Source organism: Mobula hypostoma, chromosome 6, assembly GCF_963921235.1.
Source record: "Mobula hypostoma chromosome 6, sMobHyp1.1, whole genome shotgun sequence".
Classification (NCBI taxonomy): Eukaryota; Metazoa; Chordata; class Chondrichthyes; order Myliobatiformes; family Myliobatidae; genus Mobula; species Mobula hypostoma.
The window spans coordinates 97739178-97757790 of record NC_086102.1 but is presented as its reverse complement, the minus strand read 5'-3'; the positions used below and the strand labels follow the sequence as shown (position 1 = coordinate 97757790).

The following is an 18613-nucleotide window of genomic DNA, read 5'->3' as shown; positions in this document are numbered from 1 at the left end:
ATTCACAAAGTGGCCTTGAACGAAGTGAGAAACTCAGTTTCACCATTGGATGGTGCTGAAGGTTCCTCAGATGTATGGTTTCCATCAAAAAGAGCAATTTATTTTCATGTCAAAGGATTTTAGTCACAAGTTTGCTTATAAGTTGCCATTGGTAGGAGATGCAAGTATCTTTCCCAAATAGAAAGAGATTCCACAATCTGTTCAGTCATCCTGGTTTTACAATGACACTGTTAAGATGCAGGAGCAAATGAGTTCAGTCTTTCAGGAAGGTATAGGGTATTCTCAGTTATGGTAAAGAATCACAAAAACAGGTTGTTTGGCCCACCACATCCATGCTGACCCTTGAGCACTTAAGTCACAGCATGTAAACAGGCCCTTCATCTAGACACATTTGTCAGTGAGCTGGTCCCATCTGCCTGTATTTGGCCCAGAGCCCTCTAAACCTCTCCTATCTATGCAGTTATCTAGATGATGTTTAATGTGCCCACCACAGCCACTATTTCTGGCAGCTCATTCCAAACATACACTCTAAGTGCAAAAGCTACCCCGATGTCACCTTTAAATTATTTTATAGTGCGAAATAGGCCCTACTGACTCTTCGAGCCGCACTGCCCAGCAATCCCCCAACTTAATCCAGCCTAATTACGGGACAAATCAGCCTACCGACTGGTATGCCTTTGGACTGTGAGAGGAAACCCACACCGCCACAGGGAGAACATACAAACTCCTTACAGACAGCATGGGGAATTGCCTGCACTGTAAAGTATTCTGTCCCTCTGGCCTCTCCCCTTAAACCTATGCCCTTTTTGTTTTTGCACCCCCTCTTTGGAAAACTCTTGGTCTGCAGTGTAACAGCATGAAACAGACAATGGGTATTAAAAAGAGTACAAATACCTGTAATTGGATTATACACACGGTGCAAGGATATATGCACATGCAATGTTCTAAACCAATACGCTCCAGTTGTAAGTAATATATAGCAGCACTAAAAAGAAAGCGTGGAATACACAAAAGCCAAACAGATCCCAAGTGAGAAAGGCTGGTGCTGGCTGTTGAACTTTCTCCCTGTTTGTCAGCAGTGCGGCAACAGTCCTTTGAATGGTGTGGACGTCCGACTGCAGGATGTCGTACGGAGAGCAGAGGTCAGCCTATCCAAGGGGCAGCAGGCAGAATAGAAGAACAGTGCATGAAATTACAAATACAAAACTTAACGAGAACCATATCAACAAGAACCAACAGGCTATATTAGTTGCATGCATGGGGAAAGCATGCCGGCTTGCATTGTACTATTGGATGCAATTGCTAAGTGGGTTTCTGGAGATAAAACAAAAATGGATATGCTATTTTCAACATGTTAATGCGAGCTGTGGATTGAAGCATACTCTAAAGTTGCTGTACCACAATAAAGCCATTAGACACATGGCAACTGGGAGAGAAGCAGGAAAGAAGCAAGCAACAAGCTCATTTGTCTGTAGATGGCTCATCTATCAGACATCCCAGCTCTCTAACAGTTCTGATACCAATGAGCCATTCCTCTCCATTCTCACATTGAAGGAAAATAGTTTATCAACCCAAAGTTACATTTAGGAATTTTGTTCAAAAAATAATGAGGAATGTGGTTTACATTTACTTTTGTGGTGAAAACTACGTTCTTTCTACATTTCAAAGTTGCTGGTGAACGCAGCAGGCCAGGCAGCATCTCTAGGAAGAGGTGCAGTCAACGTTTCAGGCCGAGACCCTTCGTCAGGACTAACTGAAGGAAGAGTGAGTAAGGGATTTGAAAGTTGGAGGGGGGGGGGAGATGCAAAATGATAGGAGAAGACAGGAGGGGGAGGGATAGAGTCAAGAGCTGGACAGGTGATAGGCAAAAGGGGATACGAGAGGATCATGGGACAGGAGGTCCGGGAAGAAAGACAAGGGGGGGTGACCCAGAGGATGGGCAAGAGGTATATTCAGAGGGACAGAGGGAGAAAAAGGAGAGTGAGAGAAAGAATGTGTGCATAAAAATAAGTAACAGATGGGGTACGAGGGGGAGGTGGGGCCTAGCGGAAGTTAGAGAAGTCGATGTTCATGCCATCAGGTTGGAGGCTACCCAGACGGAATATAAGGTGTTGTTCCTCCAACCTGAGTGTGGCTTCATCTTTACAGTAGAGGAGGCCATGGATAGACATGTCAGAATGGGAATGGGACATGGAATTAAAATGTGTGGCCACTGGGAGATCCTGCTTTCTCTGGCGGACAGAGCGTAGATGTTCAGCAAAGCGGTCTCCCAGTCTGCGTCGGGTCTCGCCAATATATAAAAGGCCACATCGGGAGCACTGGACGCAGTATATCACCCCAGTCGACTCACAGGTGAAGTGTTGCCTCACCTGGAAGGACTGTTTGGGGCCCTGAATGGTGGTAAGGGAGGAAGTGTAAGGGCATGTGTAGCACTTGTTCCGCTTACACGGATAAGTGCCAGGAGGGAGATCAGTGGGGAGGGATGGGGGGGACGAATGGACAAGGGAGTTGCGTAGGGAGCGATCCCTGTGGAATGCAGAGAGAGGCGGGGAGGGAAAAATGTGCTTAGTGATGGGATCCCGTTGGAGGTGGTGGAAGTTACGGAGAATAATATGTTGGACCCGGAGGCTGGTGGGGTGGTAGGTGAGGACCAGGGGAACCCTATTCCTAGTGAAGTGGTGGGAGGATGGAGTGAGAGCAGATGTACGTGAAATGGGGGAGATGAGCAGAGTTGATAGTGGAGGAAGGGAAGCCCCTTTCTTTAAAAAAGGAAGACATCTCCCTCGTCCTGGAATGAAAAGCCTCATCCTGAGAGCAGATGCGGCGGAGACGGAGGAATTGTGAGAAGGGGATGGTGTTTTTGCAAGAGACAGGGTGAGAAGAGGAATAGTCCAGATAGCTGTGAGAGTCAGTAGGCTTATAGTAGACATCAGTGGATAAGCTGTCTCCAGAGACAGAGACAGAAAGATCTAGGAAGGGGAGGGAGGTGTCGGAAATGGACCAGGTAAACTTGAGGGCAGGGTGAAAGTTGGAGGCAAAGTTAATAAAGTCAACGAGTTCTGCATGCATGCAGGAAGCAGCGCCAATGCAGTCGTTGATGTAGCGAAGGAAAAGTGGGGGACAGATACCAGAATAGGCATGGAACATAGATTGATCCACAAACCCAACAAAAGGCAGGCATAGCTAGGACCCATACGGGTGCCCATAGCTACACCTTTAGTTTGGAGGAAGTGTGAGGAGCCAAAGGAGAAATTATTAAGAGTAAGGACTAATTCCGCTAGACGGAGCAGAGTGGTGGTAGAGGGGAACTGATTAGGTCTGGAATCCAAAAAGAAGCGTAGAGCTTTGAGACCATCCTGATGAGGGATGGAAGTATATAAGGACTGGACATCCATGGTGAAAATAAAGCGGTGGGGGCCAGGGAACTTAAAATCATCGAAAAGTTTAAGAGCGTGAGAAGTGTCACGAATATAGGTCGGAAGGGATTGAACAAGGGGTGATAAAACCGTGTCGAGGTTGGGAGACCGCTTTGCTGAACATCTACGCTCTGTCCGCCAGAGAAAGCAGGATCTCCCAGTGGCCACACATTTTAATTCCACATCCCATTCCCATTCTGACATGTCTATCCACGGCCTCCTCTACTGTAAAGATGAGGCCACACTCAGGTTGGAGGAACAACACCTTACATTCCGTCTGGGTAGCCTCCAACCTGATGGCATGAACATCGACTTCTCTAACTTCCGCTAAGGCCCCACCTCCCCCTCGTACTCCATCTGTTACTTATTTTTATGCACACATTCTTTCTCTCACTCTCCTTTTTCTCCCTCTGTCCCTCTGAATATACCTCTTGCCCATCCTCTGGGTCCCCCCCCCCCTTGTCTTTCTTCCCGGACCTCCTGTCCCATGATCCTCTTGTATCCCCTTTTGCCTATCACCTGTCCAGCTCTTGGCTCTATCCCTCCCCCTCCTGTCTTCTCCTATCATTTTGGATCTCCCCCCTCCCCCTCCAACTTTCAAATCCCTTACTCACTCTTCCTTCAGTTAGTCCTGACGAAGGGTCTCGGCCTGAAACGTTGACTGTACCTCTTCCTGGAGATTCCAGCATCTGCAGAATTCCTGTTGTTTTCCTTCTACATTTGGTTTTTGCATTGGAAGTATTAATTTATCTTCCAACAAAAATACACTCTCTGTACGTACAGTGTACTTCCAGTGACTTGTGCAGCACATTCTGGACTAGGAATGGTAACCAAACAATTACCAGTGGGCTCCATGTCAAACTGACTATTTCTGGGCAGGTCCAGATTGCATCACAGAGGTAATTGTGAGATTATACAACAAAAAAAATAACAAGAGAAATGTCATTTGCATTTAATTTTCTGGTGAAAACTACGTTCTTTCTGCATTGGAAGTAAAATACAGATGCATTTGTGAGATTATTCATCCCTGATGAATATGGCGGAGTTTGTCATCAAAACGTTGGTTAAAATGGAAGAAGAGTTTATGCGCCACGCATGCCGGGAAAATACTAAACCCTTCTTTACAGCAAGTATTATACTGGCTAGTGTGTGCTGCAACCCCACCCACCAACCTCACTTCCACTGACAGTGACTTCATGGCAATCTAATCAACACTGTGTTGACAGCAACATATTAAAGGTGAGGCATAGTGTAGGCATCGCAGACAGCTGCTGTCTGTTGCTGGGGTTGAGGTGTACTGTGAAGAATGGACCAATTACTAATGAAGAACAATTTAGTGAAAACTCCAAGCCTGGTTGAGACTGACTCAGGGTCAACTGGTTCCTAACAGCTCAATGGAAGCAGGTATCACAGGATGCTGCATGTTCTATATATAAAAAACTATGGTACATTCGGTATCCCACTTTGCAGCAGTATTTCGAGACATGGTACAGCTCATATGTCCCATTTTGCAGAGTGCGGGTGCTGAAACGGCACTGCAAGGGCCTGGGCAGGTGATACTTCCCACAGTTCCAAGTATGACCGTTACGCACATTGCATTGGACACCGTTCTTGACACAACACAAGAGGAGGAAACCCAAGAGGTCTGGAGGGAAGAAAAAGCTTAGTTCACTCAAGACAAGAAGCTGTTAAATGGATTTAAGAAAGATGTGGAGCCAGACACATTGAAAATTATAGCACATCTGGATGCCAGTGTCTTAAATCATTAGATAAAGCCACAACCAAGCTATGCTAATGCAAGTGCCCCATGTAAGCAACTATGAATGGTGGGACCACTATAGAAACTACTCATCTGATGCAGTCGCAGTCAAACACTCTTTTGAAGCACATCTTTCATCATGCACATTAAATTCCATTCAATTCAGGCTGTGCAAACATGGGCCTTGCTCTTTAAAATGATGCCAACAAAATTACACATAGTTGGTAGAATTTTAAAGCTATAAATTAACCTTGTGATCAGATGATTGTGTACTACATGAATAAAGGCTGGCAGATTTGTGAGCACAGTCTGTGGCAAAGAATACATTATAAACAAATACAAGATGTTTATAGAATTTTCCATTATAATCAAAACTCTAAACCCAACAAAATGCAGTGCAGTAGGCAATATGACCGTAACAGAGTAATTAGCACTACAAGTTCCTTTGCCAGGACTGCAGTTCTCCCTGTGTTATCTTTTCCTCAATAATTCTCCATCTTCCTCCAGACTTTCGGTCTTTCCAATATAATCCCACTGACTTATTTTCTCACAGACACCGCTTGCCAACGTCGATTCTTTTTGTCACTAATATGCAATCAGGTATATTTAGAAAACTGCTCCTGCAGAACATACACATACAAATGCCATCCTCTTCTCTTAATTCGTCTGTCTTCGCCGCATCTGCTCTCAGGATGAGATTTTTCAATTCCAAAACTAATGAGATGTCTTCCTTCTTCAAAGAAAGGGCTTTCCTTCCTCCACCATCATTGCTGCCCTCATCCGCATCTTATCCATTTCGTACATTTCTGCCCTCACCCCATCCTCACCTACCACCCCACCAGGAACAGGGTTCCTCACCCTCACCTACCACCCCACCAGGGAAAGGGTTCATCATCCTCACCTACCACCGACCAGGGATAGAGTACCTCACCCTCAGGGTTCCTCGTCCTCACCTACTACCGCACCAGGGAAAGGGTGCTTCGTCCTCACCTATTACCGAACCAGGGATAGGGTTCCTCGTCCTCACCTATCACCGCACCAGGGATAGGGTTCCTCGTCCTCACCTACCACCGAACCAGGGATAGGGCTCCTCACCCTCACCTACCACCGAACCAGGGATAGGGTTCCTCGTTCTCACCTATCACCGCACCAGGGAAAGGGTGCCTCGTCCTCACCTACCACCGAACCAGGGATAGGGTTGCTCGTCTTCACCTACCACCGCACCAGGGATAGGGCTCCTCACCCTCACCTACCACCGCACCAGGGATAGGGCTCCTCACCCTCACCTACCACCGCACCAGGGATAGGGTGCCTCGTCTTCACCTACCACCGCACCAGGGATAGGGTTGCTCGTCTTCACCTACCACCGCACCAGGGATAGGGCTCCTCACCCTCACCTACCACCGCACCAGGGAAAGGGTTCCTCACCTCACCAAGCAGGTTTTTCCCTCCACCCACCCCCCCCCCACTTTCTGCTTTCCACAGGGATCACTCGCTATGTGACTCTCTTGTCCATTCGTCCCTCCCCACTGATCTCCCTCCTGGCACTTACCCTTGCAAGTGGAACAAGTGCCACACCTGCCCCTACACCTTCTCCCTCACTACCATTCATGGCCTGAAGCAGTCCTTCTAGGTAAGGCGACACTTCACCTGGGTCTGTTGGGAGTCATCTACTGTTTCCAGTGCTTCCAGTGTGGCCTCCTGTATATCGGTGAGACCCGACATAGACTGGAAGACAGCTTTGCTGAGCACGTATCAGAAAAAGCAGGATTTCCTGGTAGCCACCCACTTCAATTCTACTTCCCATTCAGACATTTCAGTCCATGGCATCCTCCACTGCTGTGATGAGGCCTCATTCAGGTTGGAGGAACAACACCTTGTTATTCTGTCTGGGTAGCCTGCAACCTGATAGCATGAACTTTGATTTCTCAAACTTCCGGTAATTACCTCCCCCCCACCCCCCACCATTCTCATGCCTATTACCTTCTCTCATCTTATCTCCTTAACCTGCCCATCACCTCCCTCTGGTGGTGCTCCTCCTTTTCTTTCTTCCAATAGCTGTTTACTTCACCCCTCCCCTCCCCCCCCTCCTGGTTTCATCTATTGGCCACCACCTTGTACTTTCCCTCCACTCCCCTATCTTTTTGCTTTAGCTTCTCATCTTATTTTCCAGTCCTGATGAAGGGTCACAGCCCAAAACATTTACTCTTTTCCATGGATGCTGCCTGGCTTGCTGAGTTCCTCCAGCATTTTCTGTATGTTGCCAGAACACTTGAGGTAGAATTGTTAAATTTTTGAACACATATTTTCGCATCAACTACACTTAAGATGTACAAACAGGATAACGACCTCAGACACTGTAAAGTTTGTTAAGCCTTGTCCTCTCCTGGTAAGCATTCACATTGCCATGCCTGCTCTGCTGAAGATGGAAATATAACCAGATTTAAAGTAATTTTACCAAAGAATGAAAAACACATGGAAAGTACTGTGCTTAATTCTGGTCGCCTCACTACAGGAAGGATGTGGAAACTATAGAAAGGGTGCAGAGGAGATTTACAAGGATGTTGCCTGGACTGGGGAGCATGCCCTATGAGAATAGTTTGAGTCAACTTAGCTTTCCCTCCTTGGAGCAACGGAGGATGAGAGGTGATCTGATAGAGATGTATAAGATGATGACTGGCATTGATAGTCAGAGGCTTTTTCCCAGGGCTGAAATGGCTCGCACAAGAGGGCAGAGTTTTAGGGTGCTTGGATGTCAGGGGTAAATTCTTTTTACGCAGAGTGTGGTGAGTGCATGGAATGGGCTGCCGGCGACGGTGGTGGACGTGGATACAATAGGGTCTTTTAACAGACTCTTGGATAGGTACATGGAGCTCAGAAAAATAGAGGGCTATGGTTAACCCTAGGTAATTTCTAAAGTAAGTATATGTTCAGCACAGCTCTATGTTTCTATGGAATCGAGGATTTGGGAAGAGAAAATAAAAAGCATTGGAGTGGAATAGGAACAGACATAGCATTGGAGAGGGATAGGAAAAGACAATTTAGGCAAACGGAATTGTTTAATTCTCACCTGACCAATCTCATTCTCCTGTTAGGGAATGAGATAGGTCAGGTGACGGAGGTATGTATTGGGGAGCACTTCAGGTCCAGTGATCACAATGCCATTAGTTACAATATAATTATGGAGAAGGATAGGTCTGGACCCAGGGTTGAGATTTTTGATTGGAGAAAGGCTAACCTTAAGGAGATGCGAAAGGATTTAGAAGGAGGGGATTGGGACAAATTGTTTTATGGGAAGGATATAATAGAGGAATGGAGGTCATTTAAAGGTGAAATTTTGAGGGTACAGAATCTTTATGTTCCTGTTAGGTTGAAAGGAAAGTTAATAGTCTGAGAGAGCCATGGTTTTCAAGGGATATTGGAAACTTGGTTCAGAAAAAGAGAGATATCTACAATCGATATAGGCAGCATGGAGTAAATGAAGTGCTTGAGGAATATAAAGAATGTAAAAAGAATCTTAAGAAAAAAATTAGAAAAGCTAAAAGAAGATACGAGGTTGCTTTGGCAAGTAAGGTGAAAATAAATCCAAAGGGTTTCTACAGTTATATTGATACCAAAAGGATAGTGAGGGATAAAATTGGTCCCTTAGAGAATCAGAGTGGACAGCTATGTGTGGAACCACAAAAGATGGGGGAGATTTTGAACAATTTTTTTTCCTTCGGTATTCACTAAGGAGAAGGATATTGAATTCTGTAAGGTAAGGGAAACAGGTAGGGAAGTTATGGAAACTATGATGATTAAAGAAAAGGAAGTATTGGCGCTTTACACGGCAGAGCAGCAGTGGCTGGAGTTTATGCGAGAAGTGAGGAAGGTGCAAGACAGGTATATTCCAAAAAAGAAGAAATTTTCGAGTGGAAAAAGGATGCAACCGTGGTTGACAAGAGAAGTCAAACCCAAAGTCAAAGCAAAGGAGAGGGCATACAAGGAAGCAAAAATTAGTGGGAAGACAGAGGATTGGGAAGTTTTTAAAACCTTACAAAAGTGTGGTCAGATTATCTCGTATTCGGCTGCTTTGAGGAAGAAGCTGAAGCAGGAGGAGTTGGTAATTGTGGACAAGATTAAGGAAATTGATAAGAAATATGTTACAGCTGCCTCTGAGGAGTTATATAAACAAAGAACTGAACTTCAAATGGAACACAGTTTATTACTTTCGTCCTCGATTGTAAACCAATTAAAGAAAACAAGAAGTGAATTTTATGTACACAGTGACAAAATTGGCAAACTGTTGGCTAACCAATTGAAGTCTAATTATGCTAAATCTCAAATTAATCAGATTTATAATCAAAATGACCGACTGATACTTGATCATGCGGGGATTAATCAAACTTCCTTTGATTTTTATTCTTCCTTATATCAATCAGAGTCTCCTCGAGACTCTAAATATATAAATGATTTTTTAGATAACCTAGACTTCCCTGAGATTTCACAGGATATGTCTTCTATGCTAGATACTCCCATTACCACTGATGAGATTAAGAATGTTATTTCCTCTATGAACCTGGGGAAAGCTCCTGGCCCTGATGGGTTTACCGTAGAATTTTATAAATGTTTTGCACCTTCATTAATCCCTTGGTTCTGTAGGGTGTTCGAGGCTTCATTAAAACTTGGTAAACTTCCTGAATCTTTCAATAGAGCGTCAATCTCTCTAATATTAAAGAAGGATAAAAATCCTGCTCAATGTGCATCTTATAGACCAATATCTTTATTAAATGTTGACTCTAAAATTTTTTCTAAGTTATTAGCAAACAGATTAGAAAAAGTACTTCCTTTTATTATTTCGGAAGACCAAACAGGTTTTATTAAAGGTCGTTACTCTTTTTATAACATTCGCACACTGTTAAATATTGTTTATACCCCCTCACAAAATGTTCCTGAGTGTGTTATCTCTTTAAATGCTGAGAAAGCTTTTGATAGATTAGAATGGCCTTACTTATTTAAGGTGCTTGAAATGTTTAATTTTAGCTCGAAATTTATATCCTGGATCAAACTGTTATATCACTCTCCTGTGGCCTCGGTCCGTACTAACTCTCTAAGCTCACCTTTTTTCCCTCTTTTTCGAGGTACTCGACAAGGTTGTCCTCTTAGTCCTTTATTATTTGATATTGCATTAGAACCTCTTGCAATTGCCATTCGAGAATCTCCAAATATTACTCGAATAACTCGGGGCTTAAAGTCCCATAAAATATTACTCTACGCTGATGACTTACTTTTATATATTTCTAATCCTCAAAAATCCATCCCTGCTGTTTTAGAGTTATTAGCACAATTTAGTCTCTTTTCAGGTTATAAATTAAATCTTAGTAAGAGTGAACTTTTCCCGATTAATAAACAACTTCCCTTATATCATAACTTTCCATTTAAATTGATTAATAATTATTTTTCATATCTTGGATTAAAATTACTTGTAAACACAAAGATTTATTTAAGATTAACTTTTTACCCTTAATTGACCATATTATTCAACTTTCATCTAAATGGTTTCCTTTATATTTAACTTTGATTGGTCGTATTAATGTAGTTAAGATGTTTTTTCTGCCAAAATTTTTATATATATTTCAGGCATTACCGATTTTTGTTCCAAAGTCTTTTTTTGATAAAGTTGACTCAAAAATTTCTTCATTTATTTTGCAAAATAAAAACCCGAGACTGGGTAAAATACATTTACAGAAAGCTAAGAGAGATGGAGGTTTAGCATTACCTAACTTTAGATTCTATTATTGGGCAATCAATATTTGACATATGAAATTTTGGTTACTTGACCAGGATATACTATCCATTCCTAAATGGGTAGCATTGGAATTACAATCTGTTCAGGGCTATACACTTGGCTCTATTTTAGGTTCCTCTCTTCCTTTTGATTTGAAACGCCTTAAACAGGTATCTAACCCGTTAAATATACCTTACGTATTTGGTTCCAATTCGGAAAATTTTTTGATCTTAACCAATTTGGGCTAGCGATTCCTATTTTAGGTAACATATTTTTTCCTCCCTCTTTTACGGATCGTGCTTTTCAAATTTGGAAGACTAAGGGTATTTCACGGTTTTTGGATTTATTTTTAGATGGTTCCCTTATGTCTTTTGAACAATTATCTAATAAATATAATTTATCAAGAATACATTTTTTTTAGATATCTACAAGTTAGAAATTTCCTAAGTACTATACTTTCTTCTTTTCCAATGCTTCCTCCTACATTCATTTTAGATACTATAATTAACCTTAATCCATGTCAGAAAGGTGCATCGGTTATGATTTATAATATTATTATGAAACTTAGGAAAGCTCCATTTGATAAGATTAGGGTAGATTGGGAACAGGAATTGGGGTCTATCATTTCCGTGGATGACGGGGGGCAGATTTTACAATTAGTCAATACTTCCTCTATCTGTGCTAAACATTCCCTAATTCAATTTAGAGTTTTCATAGAGCACATATGTCCAAAAATAAATTAGCTCGCTTTTATTCTCATATTAATCCTTTTTGTGATAGATGTCCGGGGCAGATAGCCTCTTTAACTCATATGTTTTGGTCTTGTCCTACTCTGGAAACTTTTTGGAGAGACATTTTTAATATTATCTCAAAGGTATTGAATATAGATATCTCTCCTCATCCTATTACTGCTATCTTTGGACTACCTAAAATTTCCAGTAATCTTTCTCCTTCAGCCCGTAGAATGATTGCATTTCTTACTTTAATGGCGAAAAGATGTATTTTACAACATTGGAAAGAGCTTAACGCTCCAACCACCTTTTTTTGGTTTTCTCAGACGATATTATGCTTGAATTTGGAGAAAATTAGAAGCAATCTTTATGATTCCTCACTTAAATTTGAACAGACCTGGAGATCTTTTATTCAATATTTTCATTTAATGTAATTCTTCTTTCTTCTCTTTTTTGCTCCATATTTATATACCCTTCGTTTTTTTTTTACTGTTTTTAATGGAGGTCGGGTTTGAGGACGTGATTTTAAGTTCTTTAACTCTACTTGGTTCCAAGTTAGCCCATTGCTTTGCTTTGCTTTTAGTTTAGTTGCACGGTGGGTTTTTTTTGGGGGTTTTTTATTTTCCTTTTCTCTATTGATATATACGTATAAAAATTATGTTACCTTAGTATGTTATGTTTAAATTACATTGTTTGTATCACTTTTTTTTCTGTATTAATATCTCCTGTAATTTTATTATATTCTAACAGTGTATTAGTGCCTATATGGCTTACCTTTTTGTATACTTATTCAATAAAAAGATTTAAAAAGTAAGAAAGAAAACCTTACAAAAGGAAACCAAGACGGTCATTAAGAGGGAAAAGATTAACTATGAAAGGAAGCTAGCAAATAATATCAAAGAGGATACTAAAAGCTTTTTTCAAGTATATAAAGAGTAAAAGACAGGTGAGAGTAGATATAGGACCGATAGAAAATGATGCTGGAGAAATGGCAATGGGAGACAAGGAGATGGCAGAGGAACTGAACGAGTATTTTCCATCAGTCCTCACTGAGGAAGACATCAGCAGTATACTGGACACTCAAGGGTGGCAGGGAAGAGAAGTGTGTGCAGTCACAATTACAACAGAGAAAGTACTCAAGAAGCTGAATAGTTTAAAGGTAGATAAATCTCCCAGACCAGATGGAATGCACCCTCGTGTTCTGGAGGAAGTAGCTGTGGAGATTGCGGAGGCGTTAGCGATGACCTTTCAAAAGTCGATAGATTCTGGCATGGTTCCGGAGGACTAGAAGATTGCAAATGTCACTCCGCTATTTAAGAAGGGGGCAAGGAAGCAAAAAGGAAATTATACACCTGTTAGCTTGACATCGGTGGTTGGGAAGTTGTTGGAGTCGATTGTCAAGAATGAGGTTACAGAGTACCTGGAAGCATATGACATGATAGGCAGAACTCAGCATGGATTCCTTAAAGGAAAATCCTACCTGACAAACCTATTACAATTTTTTGAGGAAATTACCAGTAGGCTAGACAAGGGAGATGCAGTGGATGTTGTATATTTGGATTTTCAGAAGGCCTTTGACAAGGTGCCACACATGAGGCTACCTAACAAGATAAGAGCCCATGGAATTACGGGAAAGTTATACACATGGATAGAGCGTTGGCTGATTGGCAGGAAACAGAGAGTGGGAATAAAGGGATCCTATTCTGGTTGGCTGCCGGTTACCAGTGGTGTTCCACAGGGGTCCCTGTTGGGGCCACTTCTTTTTACATTGTACATCAACGATTTAGATTATGGAATAGATGGCTTTGTGGCTAAGTTTGCTGACGATACGAAGATAGGTGGAGGGGCCGGTAGTGCTGAGGAAACAGAGAGTCTGCAGAGAGACTTGGATAGATTGGAAGAATGGGCAGAGAAGTGGCAAATGAAATACAATGTTGGAAAGTGTATGGTTATGCACTTTGGCAGAAAAAATAAACGGGCAGACTATTATTTAAATGGGGAAAGAATTCAAAGTTCGGAGATGCAACGAGACTTGGGAGTCCTCGTACAGGATACTCTTAAAGTTAACCTCCAGGTTGAGTCAGTAGTGAAGAAGGCGAATGCAATGTTGGCATTCATTTCCAGAGGAATAGAGTATAGGAGCAGGGATGTGATGTTGAGGCTCTATAAGGCGCTGGTGAGACCTCACTTGGAGTACTGTGGGCAGTTTTGGTCTCCTTATTTAAGAAAGGATGTGCTGACATTGGAGAGGGTACAGAGAAGATTCACTAGAATGATTCCGGGAATGAGAGGGTTAACATATGAGGAACGTTTGTCCGTTGTTGGGACTGTATTCCTTGGAGTTTAGAAGAATGAGGGGAGACCTCATAGAAACATTTCGTATGTTGAAAGGCATGGACTGAGTGGATGTGGCAAAGTTGTTTCCCATGATGGGGGAATCTAGTACGAGAGGGCATGACTTAAGGATTGAAGGGCACCCTTTCAGAACAGAAATGCCAAGAAAGTTTTTTAGTCAGAGGGTGGAGAATCTATGGAATTTGTTGCCATGGGCAGCAGTGGAGGTCAAGTCATTGGGTGTATTTAAGGCAGAGATTGATAGGTATATGAGTAGCCAGGGCATCAAAGGTTATGGTGAGAAGGCAGGGGAGTGGGACTAAATGGAAGAATGGATCAGCTCATGATAAAATGGCGGAGCAGACTTGATGGGACGAATGGCTGACTTCTGCTCCTTTGTCTTAAGGTCTTTAAAGGAATATAAAAGTGGATAAGTCTCTGGAACCTGACAGGATATTCCCTAGGACCTTGAGGGAAGTTAATGTAGAAATAGCAGGGCTCTGACAGAAATATTTCAAATGTCATTAGAAACAGGGATGGTGCCGAAGGATTGGCATATTGCTCATGTTGTTCCATTGTTTAAAAAGGGTTCTAAGAGTAAACCTAGCAATTATCGGCCTGTAAGTTTGACGTCAGTGGTGGGTAAATTAATGGTAAGTATTCTTAGAGATGGTATATATAATTATCTGGATAGACAGGGTCTGGTTAGGAACAGTCAACATGGATTTGTGCGTGGAAGGTCATGTTTGACAAATCTTCTGAATTTTTTGAACAGGTTACTCTGAAAGTTGACAAGGGTAAAGCGGTCGATATTGTCTATATGGACTTCAGTAAGGCATCTGACAAGGTTCCACATGGAAGGTTAGTTAGGAAGGTTCAATCGTTAGGTATTAATATTGAAGTAGCAAAGTGGATTCAACAGTGGCTGGATGGGAGACGCCAGAGAGTAGTGGTGGATAACTGTTTGTCAGGTTGGAAGCCGGTAACTAGTGGTGTACCTCAGGGATCTGTACTGGGTCCAATGTTGTTTGTCATATATATAAATGATCTGGTTGATGGGGTGGTAAATTGGATTAATAAGTATGCAGATGATACTAAGATAGGTGGCATTGTGGATAATGAAGTAGGCTTTCAAAGCTTGCAGAGAGATTTAGGCCAGTTAGAAGACTGGGCTGAAAGATGGCAAATGGAGTTTAATGCTGATAAGTGTGAGGTGCTACATTTTGGTAGGACTAATCAAAATAGGACATACATGGTAAATGGTAAGGCATTGAAGAATGCTGTAGAACAGAGGGATCTAGGAATAATGGAGCATAGTTCCCTGAAGGTGGAATCTCATGTGGACAGGGTGGTGAAGAAAGCTGTTGGTATGCTGGGCTTTATAAATCAGAGTATTGAGTATAGGAGTTGGGATGTAATGTTAAAATTGTACAAGGCATTGGTAAGGCCAAATTTGGAGTATTGTGTACAGTTCTGGTCACTGAATTATAGGAAAGATGTCAACAAAATTGAGAGAGTACAGAGAAGATTTACTAGAATGTTACCTGGGTTTCAGCACCTAAGTTACAGAGAAAGGTTGAACAAGTTGGGTCTTTATTCTTTGGAGCATAGAAGGTTGAGGGGGGACTTGATAGAGGTATTTAAAATTATGAGGGGAATAGATAGAGTTGATGTGGCTTTTTTCCATTGAGTGTAGGGGAGATTCAAACAAGAGGACATAAGTTGAGAGTTAGGGGGCAAAAGTTTAGGGGTAACATGAGGGGGAACTTCTTTACTCAGAGAGTGTGGCTGTGTGGAATGAGCTTCCAGTAGAAGTGGTGGAGGCAGGCTTGCTATTGTCATTTAAGGTAAAATTGGATGGCTATACGGACAGGAAGGGAAGGAAATGGAGGGTTATGGGCTGAGTGCAGGTCGGTCGGACGAGGTGAGAGTAAGCATTCAGCACGGACTGGAAGGGCCGAAATGGCCTGTTTCCGTGCTGTAATTGATTATATGGTTATATAATTGGAGTATAGGGAAATATGAGGCTATCAGGCATGAACTTAGAAGCATTAATTGGAAACAGATGTTCTTAGGGAAACGTACAGAAGAAATGTGGCAAATGTTCAAGGGATGTTCAGGCAAATGTTCGTGGGGTTCTGCATAGGTAGGTTCCAACAAGACAGGGAAAGGATGGTATAGGATATAGGAACCTATCAATACCCTATATCTATGATATAGGGTATAGGAACCTATCCTGCCTTCTGGCAAAAGGCACCGAAGCATTCGGGCTCTCACGACCAGACTATGCAAAAGTTTCTTCCCCCAAGCAAACAGACTCCTCAATACCCAGAGCCTGGACTGACACCAACCTACTGCCTTCTACTGTGCCTATTGTTTTGTTTATTATTTATTGTTATGCCTGCACTGTTTTGTGTACTTTATGCAGTCCTGGGTAGGTCTGTAGTCTAGTGTAGTTTTTGTATTGTTTCATGAAGCACCATGTTCCTGAAAAACATTGTCTCATTTTTACCGTGTATTGTACCAGCAGTTATGGTCGAACTAGAGGATAAGGCGTGAGAGAATAGGACCAATCAAGTGTGACAGCAGAAAAGTGTGTATGGAACCGGAGGAGATAGCAGAGGTACTTAATGAACACTTTGCTTCAGTATTCACCACGGAAAAGGATGCTGGGATGACTTGCAGCAGACTGAAAATCTTGAGCATGTAGATATTAAGGAAGAGGATGTGCTGGAGCTTTTGGAAAACATCAAATTGGTTAAGTCACCGGGACTGGATGGGATTCACCCCAGGCTACTGTGGGTGGCAAGGAAGGAGATCGCTGAGCCTCTGGTGATGATCTTTGTATCATCAATGAGGACAGGAGAGGTTCCAGAGGATTGGAGGGTTGTGGATGTTGTTTCCTTATGCAAGAAAAGGAGTAGAGATAGCCCAGGAAATTATAGACCAGTGAGTCTCACTTCAGTGGTTGGTAAGTTGATGGAGAAGATCTGGCGTGGCAGGATTTATGAACATTTGGAGAGGCATAATATGATTAGAAATAGTCAGCATGGCTTTGTCAAAGGCAGGTTGTGCCTTACGAGCCTGATAGAATTTTTTGAGGATGTGACTAAACACATTGATGAAGGAGGCATGGGCTCCACCACCACTGCTGATAGTGTATGCTAGGCACCCACAACTCTATGTGTTTCCACATCTCCTTTAAACTTAGCTTCTCCAACCTTTCTTATTAAAGAAAAAATACTGGCTGTGTACTCTATTTATGCCTCTTAAAATTTTACAAACTTCTATCTGTAGATGTCACCTCAGTCTCCACGGTTCCAGAGAAAACAACTCGAGTTTGTTCAACCTCTCCGTACAGTTCATACTGGCGGTGTGCGGGTAAAGCTCTTATACACCTTCTCCAAAGCCTTTACATCTTTCCTATAATGGGCTGTTTAATATATTTTTCAGTACATTTAGTTACTTTTTAATGATTAAATACTTTAAATTTCTTCACATAATTTACCTTAATTTTCATTATTTGTAAATGTTTCTGTATGTTGGGATCATTGGAAAAACTATTACAATTTAGTCACATCTTGTTAAAACTTGGGAGAGCTTTACCAGCTGTCACTGCTTGCTGGGCAGTTTGGAGACAGTGCTTCTGGAGGCTTTTTGAGTCTGGCATGCTTTAATCACTGCATCCAGACCGGATGGATACAGGTAAAGAGCAATTGCAGCAGGTGAAACCAAATCAGAACGTCTTTCAACTAATCCTCAAAATGCCCTTCTTTATAAAGTTGGAAAGCCTGAACTGCAGCAACCTGGTTGAGCCAGCTTTTCTCATGTCACATCAAAACAATCTTTTCCTCCATCAGCACAATTCTTTGAAGAAACGACAGACCCTTTCTCTTGGGGCAGTCATCCAATAATAATATCTATCTGCTCAGACAACAGAAAATAAAACAATTCAGTTGGTAAAGCAACGGCTTGCTAACGTTAAATTCAATGCAAATCCGCAGGAATTTTACACTTGGGATCCTGGTGAAACAAGACACAGTGTGCTATCAAACGTCCTACTGACTGCAGGGAGCAAAATACTTCCAGCCAACAGTATATGTGCACACGACCCACAGCCTACAAAGTAAAAGTCAAGTTATGTAGACAAAAAATCCCTGACACATTCCAGAGGATTGGCATGAAGAAGATATCACATATCAATAGATGGTGGACAGAAAAAGGTTGAAAGTAAGCTACAGAAGGCAGGGTAGGCCAGATGATGGAGGAATTGATAGGAGAATAAGAACTTTCTATTTAATGTTATTGTAGATTAGCAAAGATGGGGGAATTCATCTGAACATGGGATTAGAATTTACTGCTAAAAAGAATTTGGGTAGCTGCATTCTGGGCATTTGTAGACAAAATGGTAGGATACAGAATTTGAGGTGTGATAATAGGGTAGGGAATTCAGTAGATGGGGTCCACAAGGAACAGTGGAAATAAGCCTTGGTAATGAATCTGTTTAAGATAACCACTGGCAAGAACCAGCTTAGCTGAGTAAGTGGTGGGAGATGTTTTGAGAAATAAAAACACACTCTGGTGATCTCCCCTCTACGTGCATCCA

The 18613-nt window shown here is 42.2% G+C and overlaps 1 protein-coding gene across 7 annotated transcripts in view; it reads right to left on the bottom strand.

Annotated features, from left to right (window-relative positions):
• Window positions 1-18613, bottom strand: part of LOC134348231 (leucine-rich repeat and calponin homology domain-containing protein 1-like) — a 431827-nt gene that overhangs the window by 4690 nt on the left and 408524 nt on the right. For 4 of the 7 annotated variants that reach the window (XM_063051294.1, XM_063051297.1, XM_063051295.1 and 1 more), the window contains one exon: window positions 895-1148. The exons of the other annotated variants lie outside the window; for them this stretch is intronic. In XM_063051294.1, coding sequence (XP_062907364.1) covers window positions 945-1148 — 204 coding nt within the window. In that variant the 3' untranslated portion in view covers window positions 895-944. The remainder of the gene's footprint in view (window positions 1-894; window positions 1149-18613) is intronic. 7 annotated transcript variants of the gene reach the window in all.